The sequence below is a fragment of the Protopterus annectens genome, chromosome 2.part1 (assembly GCF_019279795.1).
Source record: "Protopterus annectens isolate FY-2018-M chromosome 2.part1, PAN1.0, whole genome shotgun sequence".
NCBI lineage: Eukaryota > Metazoa > Chordata > Ceratodontiformes > Protopteridae > Protopterus > Protopterus annectens.
In genome coordinates this window covers 1,843,603,499-1,843,618,865 of record NC_056729.1, presented here as the reverse complement: position 1 = coordinate 1,843,618,865, position 15,367 = coordinate 1,843,603,499, and the positions used below count along the sequence as shown (strand labels likewise).

At 37.2% G+C, this 15,367-nt stretch overlaps 1 protein-coding gene across 1 annotated transcript in view; it reads right to left on the bottom strand.

Annotated features, from left to right (window-relative positions):
- The window catches only part of CYTL1 (cytokine like 1), a 98,020-nt gene extending 83,870 nt beyond the window's left edge, over positions 1-14,150 (bottom strand). The window contains exons 1-2 of the mRNA XM_044063415.1: positions 13,850-14,150; positions 13,527-13,571 (exon numbers count right to left, since the gene is read on the bottom strand). Coding sequence (XP_043919350.1) covers positions 13,527-13,571; positions 13,850-14,011 — 207 coding nt within the window. The 5' untranslated portion in view covers positions 14,012-14,150. The remainder of the gene's footprint in view (positions 1-13,526; positions 13,572-13,849) is intronic.
- Between the last annotated feature and the right edge of the window lie 1,217 nt (positions 14,151-15,367).

Below are 15,367 nucleotides of genomic sequence, written 5' to 3'. Positions count from 1 at the left end.
AAACCAGTGGGCTATGGCTGACCAAGTTTGCAGATGACTGCAAGCTGGGCACAGTCATCAATTCCCTAAGTGATGTGGACATCCTCCAGGAGGGCCTCACCCAAACAAATGACTGGTATTAGAAACATGGCCTCAAGCTGAATGCCAAAAAATGCATGAATGACATCTCTACATATCACATTAATAACACTGTCCTAAATACGTAATCAGTAGTGAGGTATTTGGACACCCAGGTTGATAGCAACTTGACCTTTGACCACCATGTTGCTTCCGTTGTACAGAAAGCTTTCTACATGGCCCACCTCATAAGAAAGGGTATCTCATCCAGGGACAAAAAGGTTATAATATCCCTGTATTCTTCTCTTGTAAGGCCAATTATTGAGTACAACGTCCCCTTCGGCATGTACCTCACAAAGCACATGCGGCAGCTGGACAGACCACAGACGTTCCTCACTAGGAGAATCCAGGGCCTCAAACACCTACCCTACCAGATAGGCTAAAAGCCCTGTCCCTCTACTCAGTTTCATACACAGTCTTCAAAGGTGACCTCTGTCTGGCATACAAAGCAATCTCAGATCCCACCTTGATGGGACTGCTGCATATCCGCAAGCGAAGCTCCACTTGAGCAACCCATATGTGTGACCTCAACCTGGTCTGTGATATCAATAGGACTTGTTGGCAAGACAGATTTGTGTACCAGAGACTCCCCCATCTGTGGAACAGACACCCTCTCCACGTCAGGCAGAGTACCTCATTGTCCCTTTTTAAGCACAACCTGGATAACTGGATGGGAAACAGAAAGTACACTCCTGGGATTACACCTGTGTCCCTGCTGGACAGGGCTCTGGGTGCTGACTTGTCTAAACATGAGCTAAACTCTTGGCTTGGCTTGTAAGGGCCTCAGGGCCTATAGCCTAGTAGTCTCCTATGACAGCTGATTTTCAGTGTATACCTGGTAACCAATGATTATTCTACAAATGGTGTAGGAACATGACATTTTCAGTATATACCTGGTCACCAATGACTATTCTACAAATGGTGTAGGAACATGACATTTTCAATATATACCTGGTAACCAATGACTATTCTACAAACGGTGTAGAAACATGACATTTTCAGTATATACCTGGTAACCAATGACTATTCTACAAATGGTGTAGGAACATGACATTTTCAGTATATACCTGGTAACCAATGACTATTCTACAAATGGTGTAGGAACATGACATTTTCAGTATATACCTGGTAACCAATGACTATTCTACAAATGGTGTAGGAACATGACATTTTCAGTATATACCTCGTAACCAATGACTACTCTACAAATGGTGTAGGAACATGACATTTTCAGTATATACCTCGTAACCAATGACTATTCTACAAACGGTGTAGGAACATTACATTTTCAGTATATACCTGGTAGCCAATGACTATTCTACAAACGGTGTAGGAACATGACATTTTCAGTATATACCTGGTAACCAATGACTACTCTACAAATGGTGTAGGAACATGACATTTTCAGTATATACCTGGTAACCAATGACTACTCTACAAATGGTGTAGGAACATGACATTTTCAGTATATACCTGGTAACCAATCACTATTCTACAAATGGTGTAGGGACATGACATTTTTAGTATATACCTGGTAACCAATGACTACTCTACAAATGGTGTAGGAACATGACATTTTCAGTATATACCTGGTAACCAATGACTATTCTACAAATGGTGTAGGAACATGACATTTTCAGTATATACCTGGTAACCAATGACTATTCTACAAATGGTGTAGGAACATGACATTTTCAGTATATACCTGGTAACCAATGACTATTCTACAAATGGTGTAGGAACATGACATTTTCAGTATATACCTCGTAACCAATGACTACTCTACAAATGGTGTAGGAACATGACATTTTCAGTATATACCTGGTAGCCAATGACTATTCTACAAACGGTGTAGGAACATGACATTTTCAGTATATACCTGGTAACCAATGACTACTCTACAAATGGTGTAGGAACATGACATTTTCAGTATATACCTGGTAACCAATGACTACTCTACAAATGGTGTAGGAACATGACATTTTCAGTATATACCTGGTAACCAATCACTATTCTACAAATGGTGTAGGAACATGACATTTTCAGTATATACCTGGTAACCAATGACTACTCTACAAATGGTGTAGGAACATGACATTTTCAGTATATACCTGGTAACCAATCACTATTCTACAAATGGTGTAGGAACATGACATTTTCAGTATATACCTGGTAACCAATGACTATTCTACAAATGGTGTAGGAACATGACATTTTCAGTATATACCTGGTAACCAATGACTATTCTACAAATGGTGTAGGAACATGACATTTTCAGTATATACCTGGTAACCAATGACTATTCTACAAATGGTGTAGGAACATGACATTTTCAGTATATACCTGGTAGCCAATGACTATTCTACAAACGGTGTAGGAACATGACATTTTCAGTATATACCTGGTAACCAATGACTACTCTACAAATGGTGTAGGAACATGACATTTTCAGTATATACCTGGTAACCAATGACTATTCTACAAACTGTGTAGGAACATGACATTTTCAGTATATACCTGGTAACCAATGACTATTCTACAAATGGTGTAGGAACATGACATTTTCAGTATATACCTGGTAACCAATGACTACTCTACAAATTGTGTAGGAACATGACATTTTCAGTATATACCTGGTAGCCAATGACTATTCTACAAATGGTGTAGGAACATGACATTTTCAGTATATACCTGGTAACCAATGACTATTCTACAAATGGTGTAGGAACATGACATTTTCAGTATATACCTGGTAACCAATGACTACTCTACAAATGGTGTAGGAACATGACATTTTCAGTATATACCTGGTAACCAATGACTATTCTACAAATGGTGTAGGAACATGACATTTTCAGTATATACCTGGTAACCAATGACTATTCTACAAACTGTGTAGGAACATGACATTTTCAGTGTATACCTGGTAACCAATGACTACTCTACAAATGGTGTAGGAACATGACATTTTCAGTATATACCTGGTAACCAATGACTATTCTACAAACTGTGTAGGAACATGACATTTTCAGTGTATACCTGGTAACCAATGACTATTCTACAAATGGTGTAGGAACATGACATTTTCAGTATATACCTGGTAGCCAATGACTATTCTATAAACGGTGTAGGAACATGACATTTTCAGTATATACCTGGTAGCCAATGACTATTCTACAAACGGTGTAGGAACATGATATTTTCAGTATATACCTGGTAACCAATGACTATTCTACAAATGGTGTAGGAACATGACATTTTCAGTATATACCTGGTAACCAATGACTACTCTACAAATGGTGTAGGAACATGACATTTTCAGTATATACCTGGTAACCAATGACTATTCTACAAATTGTGTAGGAACATGACACAGTATGCTAGTGGTTGTTGTAGCTATTGGAGTGATGATGCAATGCATGTTAATGTAGAATCATCTGCATATTGGACTAGGAAGGTATACAGGGTAGTAGTTTTGTAAATTGTTAGTGAAAAGTGTGTAAAGGAGGGGACCTCAGCTGGAACCTTATGGTACACCTAGAGTAACAGGCAGCACAGGAGATACTTTGTTGCCATTTTGCAGCTTGCTGGTGCCCTGTTAATTGTCTTTGAACCAAGTAATTGTGGATTGACTAAGGTTTAGTTCTAAGAGTACTTGTATAAGTCTGTTATGATAGATGGTATCAAATGCTTTTGATAGATCTAGAAAAATGGAGGATGCTATTTTACTGTTGTTCCTATGTTAATTAATGATGTCTGTGAAACTCATTAGGGTGGAAGTAGTGCTAGTGTGGGGCCAAAAATCCACGTTGATTTTGGATAGAAGGTTGTTAACAAGGAGATACTTCATCATTTGCAAGTGGATTTATCTAGAACTTTAGACAGGGGTGACAGTATAGCTATTGGCCTGTAATTGGGCAATTCTAATGATTTTCCCCCTTTCTGTAGTGGAATGATGTGTGATATTTTCCAGATTGCTGGAGATGGATCAGATTATTAAAATGGATACTGGGTAGGAGATGGCATCTGCAGCTAGACTGAGATATTCAGCTGGTAGGTTATCAGCTGCTAGGGTCGTTGGTTTGAGTTTTTTCAATATTTTTTATAGTGTCTGTTTGCACAGGTTGGAAATTAAAAGTGCTGCTATCTAGACTTGCTGTGGGAATTTCTGTGACGGTGGTGGAACAGTTATTATTTGTGAGGGCTAGTATGGACTCTGTGAAATACTTATTAAATTGCATAGCCATACGGCCTAAGTTGGGGTCTATATTAACAGAATGAAAACTGTACTGATTGAATCTCAGTTGAGTAACTGAGCTGAGTGGGTTGGGAGGGTGGCCTAATGGTTAAGGTGTTTGCCTTATAAGCACAAGGTGCAGGGTTTGAGTCTCACAAAGGATATTTGGCTAGGCTTAAAATGGCTTGCAAGGGCAGTTAGCTTAGTACTAATCTATGAACCTATGAGTGACACCAAATGTGCGAAAACCGCAAATTTCAAATCTGATAAATAAAACACGTAAACTGCCACTAAGTGTTTTATGCAGGGGGGCAAGCCCCCCTGCACCCCCCACACCCCTGCCACTTAAATATACCAACTCCGAGATCGCACTACATTGAAATAAAGGGAAGAATTCCCTACGGTGATCTCCATTCACTCTTGTGATATTTGTGGTTTTTGTACTTTTGGTGTTGCTCAACTGAGATTCACTCAGTACAGTTTTCAGTCTGCTAATATAGACCCCCTGAGTTGTTATTGGTGATATGGGTGGGGGTACTGGTGTTTCCAGGTTGTAGGATTTTATTAATAGTAGACCAAAACTTCTGAGGGTTGTTTTGATGTTTAGTTTGAATGTCTTGATAGTGATTAATCTTGTTCTGTTTGATTTGTTTTTTAGCTTTATTTCTAAGTTCTTAATATGCCTGTTTAGTCGTTTGTGTTTTGCTTTTTTACCACAGATTCCAAGCTTTATCTCTCTCTTTTAATAGTGATCTGGTTTCTTTTGTTAACCATGTGACATGGTTGGCTTTTATTGTTATTGTTCTTGGGAGATTTAGTCTATTCAGAATGTTAAGGAAAATTAAGTCAAAGTATTCTATAGCTTCCTATAGGGGGAGATGCTTTAGTGGCACCCAATTACAGAGTTTAAGGGTGGAAATGAAATTTTGAATGTAAAAGTTCTTTTTTGTTCCTAATTTTGTGATAGCTGGTGAGTTTCACTAAATTTATTCACTGCCTAAGTAAAACAGTTGGAAGATGATAACTGAGCCTATCTGGAAGAACCAGCATATATAGACAGAGAAGGTCTGTTTGTTAATATCCAATGAAGGATGGATTGCCTAGTTGATGTTTTATCAATTCTAGTGGGGGCTTGTGTGATATGGATGTAGCCATAGAAGTTTATGTGATTTGAAGGGTTTTTGAGTTACAAGTATTCCAACCTATGTTGAAGTCCCCCATAATAATTGTTTACTGAGGAAGAGAGTTTAAGGACCAGTAGAGTTCTAGGTTGGAGATGTTACCTGGAGGTATATAGGTTCCAACTATGTTTAAATATTTTTGAGGTTGATCTTAAGTTTTGTAAAGATTACTTCTGCATTACCAAAGTCAGGAGTATTTTGTTGTAGGATCTTTAGAATAAGGTTATTATTAAATAGAATGGCTATTCCCCCTCCTTTTTGTCCTTTCTACCTACACTATACATACTATATCCAGGAGGAAGGACTTCATTATTGTTCATTTCTGATTTTAACCAGGTTTCAGTAATCAGAGTGATGTTAAGAGATTAGTGAGTGAGAGTGCTGTGAAGTTGTTGGGTTTTGTTAATGATACTTCTAATGTTCAAATTTAATAGTAGGAGGCCAGATGTTTCCAAGAAAGGTTTAGTAAACTATGGCTGCCATATTGTTTGTTGGAGTGGGCTGGTGCAGGGTTTGGATGAATATCTCCACTAAGGGTTAGCTGTGAGGTGATGTGTGATATGGTCTTGAGGAGTTTTACTATGATTGTGTTATATTTCAGTGAGACATTGGGATTGTTTTGTTGTGGTATTATATTATAGGTAATCTGATCAATATAAGTAATTTTGGAGACTAAGGGTGATATTTTAATATTTAAAGGTTTTATTTGTGGTGGATTGGGAAATAGAGTATTATAGGGGGTTGCTGCCCTATTGATAATAATGCGGTATGAGGCAAGGTTTGCTGCTATTGTTAAGACTATTATTGCAGTAACATGGATGGGTATCATGTTGATTTATTTGAATGTTAGTGATAGTAATGATTTTTGTACATTTATTGCTGTATTGTAATAATTGGGGAAGTTATATTAGTTATAAGTATTGCTATCTAGTTATGGAGAGAAGTACTATGTACAAGTGATGTAATTTAGTTTGTTAGTTGGATTAGGTAATAGGGCTTGTGGGTGTGGCTAATTTTAAATAAATTTTGACATAGTGGGGTGTGGGTGGGACATGGGGGCTGGGTAGGGGAGTAAGTGAGCCCAAGTGCAGCGAGGGCAAATGCAGTGGGTAGAACCAGATTGTGGCATGCATTAAAAGAAAAATTATCAGCTATCCAGGTTTGTTTCAACCCAGTTAACTCATTTTCCAATTCAGAAATATTTTATTTAAAAAGTAAGGATTATTTCACTTGCTGTTGATTAGAACCTTTTATTAACAAAAGTTACAGAGTAATTACTGCTTAGCCAGGGTTTATTACTCAGTTACTATATCCTTTTTCAGCAGCTGAATTACATGAGTGTGATATTTTCTATGTACTACTTGTATTTACAGCTAAATGTAGGTTTATTAGGTTAGGTGGTGGCCAGGAAAACCTGTCTGAGCTGCCAACCCAGGCAATGTGCTCACTATGCTCACTGGATACACTTTAAGACTTTTAGAGATTTCTGTAGTTTAGTTGAAATAAAACTTCCTTAAGAGCTAATCTACACTATTTTCAGGTGGTTCTTCTTGCTCGAGTATCTGTGAGGTTCCAACACTTGTTTAGAGTATGTGGCCACAATTAATGAGTTTCAGGGTAGCTTAAGTGATTCAGAGGCGACTACTTTCTATTTTCTTGTAATATTACAAAATATTCTGCTCCCCATTCCTTGGACTTCACTGTATTTGTCTTTTACACTGACTGTTATTCCTCCTACAGAGCTTTCCATCTTTTCCAAGAATAATACAATATCTTGGTTCAACTGCTTTCCCAAGTAGCTCAGCATTAAACTGTGAAACTTACCTTGACTTTCATATCCTAACATTTTTCTCTCCTATCTCTTCATTTTCAGACATAAAGATAAGAGTCTTCAGTTTGATCGGATTTTTTTTTGTCAAGCATTTCCTATACTTTGTTCTGATTTTACAGATGTCTGTGATTCAGTTGAAGTAGACATCTACTTTTCAGTCTTTGTCTCTTAACAGCTGAGATTGTAAGAGACTTTGTCCCTGTAGCAGAGTGTTCCTGTATTCCAAAATTGAAAGATGACAGTCCTCATAGTCTTTCCTGCAGACCTTTCTTATACTATTTAGATATTTTTCTCCACACAATCATTATATTGCAGATAGTATGGGTATTATACTGCTCGGATTCCAAGTCATCAATGAATCTGAATTCCTGACTTTTGTATCATAAACCAGTTTCTGATATGGCAACATGTGAGATCCCTTGTTTTAAGAATATAGATTTTAATGCATTAATTATACTTGTACCTATTGTGTTTGTCAGCTTGATTATTTATGAGGTCCTTGGAATTCTAATCTATACACTTAAGATAAACTCCCTTTTCAATACTTATAAACAAAGGTATGGCATCTAAGTCAAAGGAAGCCATTGTTCCACTGTATTTGGCATTCATCACACCTATCATTGGGTACAATGCCCCCTTTGGTATGTACCTAAATAGGCATATCCAACAACTGGAATGTCCACAGAGGTTTCTCACTAAAAGAATACAGGGTATAAGTAATATGTCCTATGCAGTCCACCTCAAGGCCCTATCCCTGTATTCTGTCTCCTACAGGCTTTTGAAGGGAGATCTATGCCTGGTAGACAGGGTATTGTCAGACCCCACTATGATGGACCTCCTGCATGTCCACAAAAGAAACAGCATGACAATTACCCATTCTAAAGACTTAAACCTAGGCTGTAATATAAATAGGACCTGCTGGAGAGATAGATATGCATCCCAGAGACTTCTCCATCTATGAAACAGGCTCACCATCCATGTGAAGCAAAGTTTCTCCCTAATCCAATTCAAGTGGAACTTGGACAATTGGATGGCAAACAGAAAATTCATCCCTGGTTTGGTACCTATATCTCTAATGTAAACAGGTAACCTGTAAATGGTTCATCTCCCAGGCCCATGATTACACTTATCAAGGATATCAGAAGTTGTCATAGATTCCAGATGCATGGATAGCCTTAAAAAGGCCGTTGTAGTCAGTAACCTAATAAACACCTATGAACCTTTGCTGCATCCATCAGTAGTTGTATTATACTCACTACATTCATCAGTACTTGTATTATACTCACTATATCCATCAGAACTTGTATTATACTCACTGCAGCCATCAGTAGTTGTATTATACTCACTACATTCATCAGTACTTGTATTATACTCACTATATCCATCAGTACTTGTATTATACTCACTACATTTATCAGTACTTGTATTATACTCACTGTATCCATCAGTACTTGCATTATACTCACTATATCCATCAGTACTTGTATTACACTCACTACATTTATCAGTACTTGTATTATACGCATTATATCCGTCAGTACTTGTATTATACCTACTACATTCTATACCTACTATACCCATCAGTACTTGTATTATACTCACTACATTCATCAGTAGTTGTATTATACTCACTGCACCCATCAGCACTTGTATTATACTCACTGCATCCATCAGTACTTGCATTACACTCGCTACATTCATCAGTACTCGTATTATACTCACTGCATCCATCAGTAGTTGTATTACACTCATTGCATCCATCAGTACTTGCATTATACTCACTGCATCCATCAGTACTTGTATTATACTCACTACATTCATCAGTACTTGTATTATACTCACTACATCCATCAGTACTTGTATTATACTCACTGCATCCATCAGCACTCGTATTATACTCACTGCATCCATCAGTACTTGTATTACACTCACTGCATCCATCAGTACTTGTATTATACTCACTACATTCATCAGTAGTTGTATTATACTCACTGCACCCATCAGTACTTGTATTATACTCACTGCATCCATCAGTACTTGCATTACACTCGCTACATTCATCAGTACTCGTATTATACTCACTGCATCCATCAGTAGTTGTATTACACTCACTGCATCCATCAGTACTTGTATTATACTCACTGCATCCATCAGTACTTGTATTATACTCACTACATTTATCAGTACTTGTATTATACTCACTACATTCATCAGTACTTGTATTATACTCACTACATTCATCAGTACTTGTATTATACTCACTGCATCCATCAGTACTCGTATTATACTCACTGCATCCATCAGTACTTGTATTACACTCACTGCATCCATCAGTACTTGTATTATACTCACTACATTCATCAGTAGTTGTATTATACTCACTGCACCCATCAGTACTTGTATTATATTCACTGCATCCATCAGTACTTGCATTACACTCGCTACATTCATCAGTACTCGTATTATACTCACTGCATCCATCAGTAGTTGTATTACACTCACTGCATCCATCAGTACTTGTATTATACTCACTGCATCCATCAGTACTTGTATTATACTCACTACATTTATCAGTACTTGTATTATACTCACTACATTCATCAGTACTTGTATTATACTCACTACATTCATCAGTACTTGTATTATACTCACTGCATCCATCAGTACTCGTATTATACTCACTGCATCCATCAGTACTTGTATTACACTCACTGCATCCATCAGTACTTGTATTATACTCACTACATTCATCAGTAGTTGTATTATACTCACTGCACCCATCAGTACTTGTATTATACTCACTGCATCCATCAGTACTTGCATTACACTCGCTACATTCATCAGTACTCGTATTATACTCACTGCATCCATCAGTAGTTGTATTACAATCACTGCATCCATCAGTACTTGTATTATACTCACTGCATCCATCAGTACTTGTATTATACTCACTACATTTATCAGTACTTGTATTATACTCACTACATTCATCAGTACTTGTATTATACTCACTGCATCCATCAGTACTCGTATTATACTCACTGCATCCATCAGTACTTGTATTACACTCACTGCATCCATCAGTACTTGTATTATACTCACTACATTCATCAGTAGTTGTATTATACTCACTGCACCCATCAGTACTTGTATTATACTCACTGCATCCATCAGTGCTTGCATTACACTTGCTACATTCATCAGTACTCATATTATACTCACTGCATCCATCAGTAGTTGTATTACACTCACTGCATCCATCAGTACTTGTATTATACTCACTGCATCCATCAGTACTTGTATTATACTCACTACATTTATCAGTACTTGTATTATACTCACTACATTCATCAGTACTTGTATTATACTCACTACATTCATCAGTACTTGTATTATACTCACTACATTCATCAGTACTTATATTATTTACGCAAAAGATGGTACTGTTTGTTATTTCCCCAGACCCCTCTACAAAACTGCTCGGTGTCATTATTGACAATAACCTAAAATTTGAACTTCATGTTAATCAAATAATAAAGAACAGCAATAAAAAACTTGGTTCATTGTATAGAATTAAAGCCTTTCTAACCCCTCCAGCTAAAATTGCCATTGCCCGCTCTCACCTAATTTCAACACTTACATATGCTTCCCCCCTTCTGTCTAATCTAAACAAGTCACTACTTAACAGACTGTCTACCTGTTACAATCACATTGCTAGATTTATCACTGGCCAGCCATGCAGAACCCACCATTGTATTAACCTTAAACAGCTTGGGTGGCTAGAATTCCCCAGTCTCATACAATATAACCTTCTGATCATAGCGAACAAGATTCTCTATAATCCAGATAACACACCAGCTCTCAGAAATAGTATCACTGCCCAAACTAATCAGAGACTGCTTAGATCCTCTAATAAACTTCAAATTCTTACAATTAAAACCAACAACACAGCAGGAGTATCTCTCTTGGCAAATTCTGCAGGTAGAACATGGAATCAACTCTCAGCTGATATTACTATGCTATCCTCCCCACGTGAATTTAAGACCAAACTTAAACAACATCTGGCACTAAACTGGCTCTGTCACTGTAACAAACCTGGCTAGCCATCTTTAATAAATGTACAAAAATGGAAAAAAATCTACTAGATGTCAATGCTAATGTGTTTTTGACTTCTCCTCACTATAACTACTGCTTAAAAATGTAATGTAACTGTCTTCTTTTCAATGTCAAAATATTAACTGTAATTGCTTACTTGTATTTGTCTGCATTGCTACATTCACCTTTGTTTCTATTATATTGTCCTTATTGCTATGTTTTATTATGTATACGCTGGAGCTTTTCTCCCTGGGCCTCCGCTGAAAATGGACATGTATCCAGTCGGACTATCCCAGTCAACAAATGTAAAATAAATAAATAAAAAAATAAAATATTATATTTTAGGCACATAGTCATTAGACTCGGTATTTCTTTGGTTTATTTTTCCTTCTGTACGCTGCTCATGATTTTATTTTCTGTTACTAGATTATAGTGTTGCAATCATATGTGCCTTGTGCCAGCATAAATATTTTGAGTGGAGTTTTTCTCTCCAGTCCTTTGCTGGAAATATGTTATGTCGAGCTGGATGCCCCTGGTAAACAAATGTTAAATAAATAAGCAAATACTAAATAAACAAATAGCTGAGATGTATGTGTGAGCTACGCAGCATGGTAAGAAGCTGAGGCTAGGAGAAAAAATATTGTAATAATTTTGGTTAGCGTAAGCCCTACAAAACTTCTATAATCACTGCTTCAGTGTAAACCTGAACTTCTTTAATTATTATAATAAGCAGTGAATCAAATTTTAACACACACATGCAGGAACGCATGCACACACACACACACACACACACACACACACACACACACACACACACACACACACACACACACTCTCTCTCTCTCTTTCTATATATATATATATATATATATATATATATATATATATATATATATATATATATATATATATATATATATATATGTATGTATGTGTGAGTATGTATGCATATGCATATCTATCAGACAGCTAGATTGATACACACACACACACACACACACACACACACACACACACACACACACACACACACACACACACACACACACACACTTATGAGTCTACTATACCTCATAACTCAAAACATTAATTACAAAGTTCTCAAAACAACACTGTTTAAAACTGAAATATTAAAAAATATATATTTTTGTAGTGGGGCAATCCTCCCTGCAGCCCACACACCCTGACATCATCTCTGAGATCACACTACAGTGGGGAAAGGGAAAATTCCTAATCCCCTCTGTACTGCAACTTTGTACATGAAAAGTCCAGCAATTTGCAATCTTTACATAATCAGTCACTTTTGACAGACTTTTTCCTGTTCAAACAAGTCAACATTGGGATTTAGTGACTTGCCAAGTGTCAGTCAAATAGCATAGAAATGAAAGCTGTAGAAACCAAGCCAAGTGCTGCAGTGAAGCTTAATTTAGTGTTTGTTACATATGAGTATCTGAAAGTGTCAGATGGAAGAGTCTATCTTGTTAGTCATCGGGATGCAGCTAGCTCTTGTACAGATTTCCTCTTTCCTCCATTTCAACAAGACAGAAAACCAAAATGTTATTTTCTGTATATCCACACTTCTTAAACTTTACCATAGGCTTACACTAAACTTTTTTGTTTTGCCATTAATGCAGTATAGGGCTTTACTACTTTATCAGTGAAATAGTACTTCCCTATATATGAGCTTACACGTCCCACCCTTGAGTAGTTACAACTTTCCTCTCTGCCCGTCTTTCTTCTTTGAATTACTTAATGCATTAAACATTAGCAGGTAAACTTACTGGTAGAATATAATTCTGACTGAATTCATACCAGTCGTATATCAACATGATAAGAATGTATTGCAAAAGGTATGCCATTAATACATATTACTAACCGCATAGCACATCATTTATTACCTTATCTTAAATTTCTTTGTTTCTGATTAAGTCCAGAAGTGCATTCAACTACTTACAACAGCAGCAGTAGGTGGTAAGTTCCAAGCAATTGTTACTGCACATATAAGTTACCAATTCACACTTCAACAGTAATTAAAAATAAAGATCTTCAGACCAAATGAACTTACATGGATGTCGAAGTAAAGGAATGGCAGTACCTCCATACATGGTTTCTGTTAAGAAAACAATAGAATGAACATTGTCCAAAAAAAAACAGCAGGCATCAACTACATTTATACAACCCAAATGGTATCACAATAAGAAAAGACATGAAAGGCATAAAAACAGCAGAAAATGCTAGAAAATGTCAATGATATGCACAAATGATACATACAAATCAAAGCACAAAGAATACATAAAATAAATAAGTCATGGGCAAATATCACCAAGAGATATTAAAAAAAAATGAGTGACATTACATGACACCAAAGAAATTGCTGCAGAAACTTACCAGCCGGGGGACTTCTTGCAAAAAGGCTATAGATTTCATTATAGATCTGCTGCGAGAGATTGCCAGTGAGTAACATGTGGGAGGGGCAGCAATGCCAAGAGCAAAGCAGGCAAATAACAAGAGGACACCTATGGAAAGATTCATTGTTTGCTTATCTTTCATTGTGTAGCTTTTACACCAGATAGTTTTCAAGCAAGAGTTTTTTTTTATCGATTCTATATTTCAGATTCAAGGGAAAACCAAAGACTAGCTACATCTGAACAGTTATACTGTTTGACTTGCAGTCCAAGCATTTAAGAAAGGTGATGCCTTATACCACAACCCCATCCCACCCACAGGGAAGGAGGGGGGCAGGCTTGCCTCTTCAAGAAGTTTTCTTGTGTTGCTTTGAAGTGCTGCACAGAAAGCTATTTTTAACATTCACTTCACAGATTAAATGGGGCATGACATCTGGTAGTCTGACCTAACTATGCAAAAGGTGGGACGGATTTTGTACACTGAGCACTGCTGGGGCACAGAAACCAGAAACTAATGGAATGTCACAAAAGCATGTCTGTCTGAGCTCTGCCATGGAAAACAAGCAGGCAATCTGACTGTATTTATACAGCATTAACAAACTCCATATGTCTGTGCTGAAAACCTCAGGATTCTATGCAGACCTTCAAATGTGGTATTTCCTTTATTATCAGTGATGAAGCCAGTGTAGTGAGTACATTTTCTATGAGTATTCCTCTGGGTACACAGATATTACTTATGCGAACCCTTTAGGCCATAACCTGTTTAGTCTGAAATGCTCTTCATTAGTAATAAAGATTGTGGGGTGTAGTCTGGCATATTTGTCTGTGTGCCCCTTGATTTTCTGTTCGTAGATAAATATTAGGCTATTAAACGTCATTTTAAGCCTAGACAATTTTCCTCAAAGGTGAGAGACAAACACTGTACCTTGTGATGGAGGTAAATGCCTTGACCATTATGCCAACCCCCAAATCCATGGATGTGGCTTGTCATTGCTGGGTGGTACTAGTTGTTATGTGTCAGCAGTCCTAGAAGCATATATACATGCACTTCATGCTGCCCAGACTGTATCCTGCATTTCAGATGACAGCAAGTGACAACCTCAGACACAAATGCAGACTGCATTTTGGCATTTGTTTATTCTAAAATCAAAGCTGCCAAATGCTTGTGCCTAACTAAAACGTTTGGCATGACTCTGCAGGCCAGGCTTGGTTAAAGTTCAAGCTTTAGACCTGGATTCAATCATCCTCTATAGATAACATCACAGTGTTTACTAGAAGGTAGTATTTTTTACGATGAAGTCAACTTAAACCCTTTGTCCAGTTCTGAAATTTTGTTAATGTAGCATACAGTGCTTTAATACCCATGTGTACATGCATGGAGACAGAATACTGAAGCATACAGTGCTTTAATACCCATTTGCACGTGCATGGAGAGACAATACTGAAGCATACAGTGCTTTAATACCCATGTGCACGTGCATGGAGAGACAATACTGAAGCA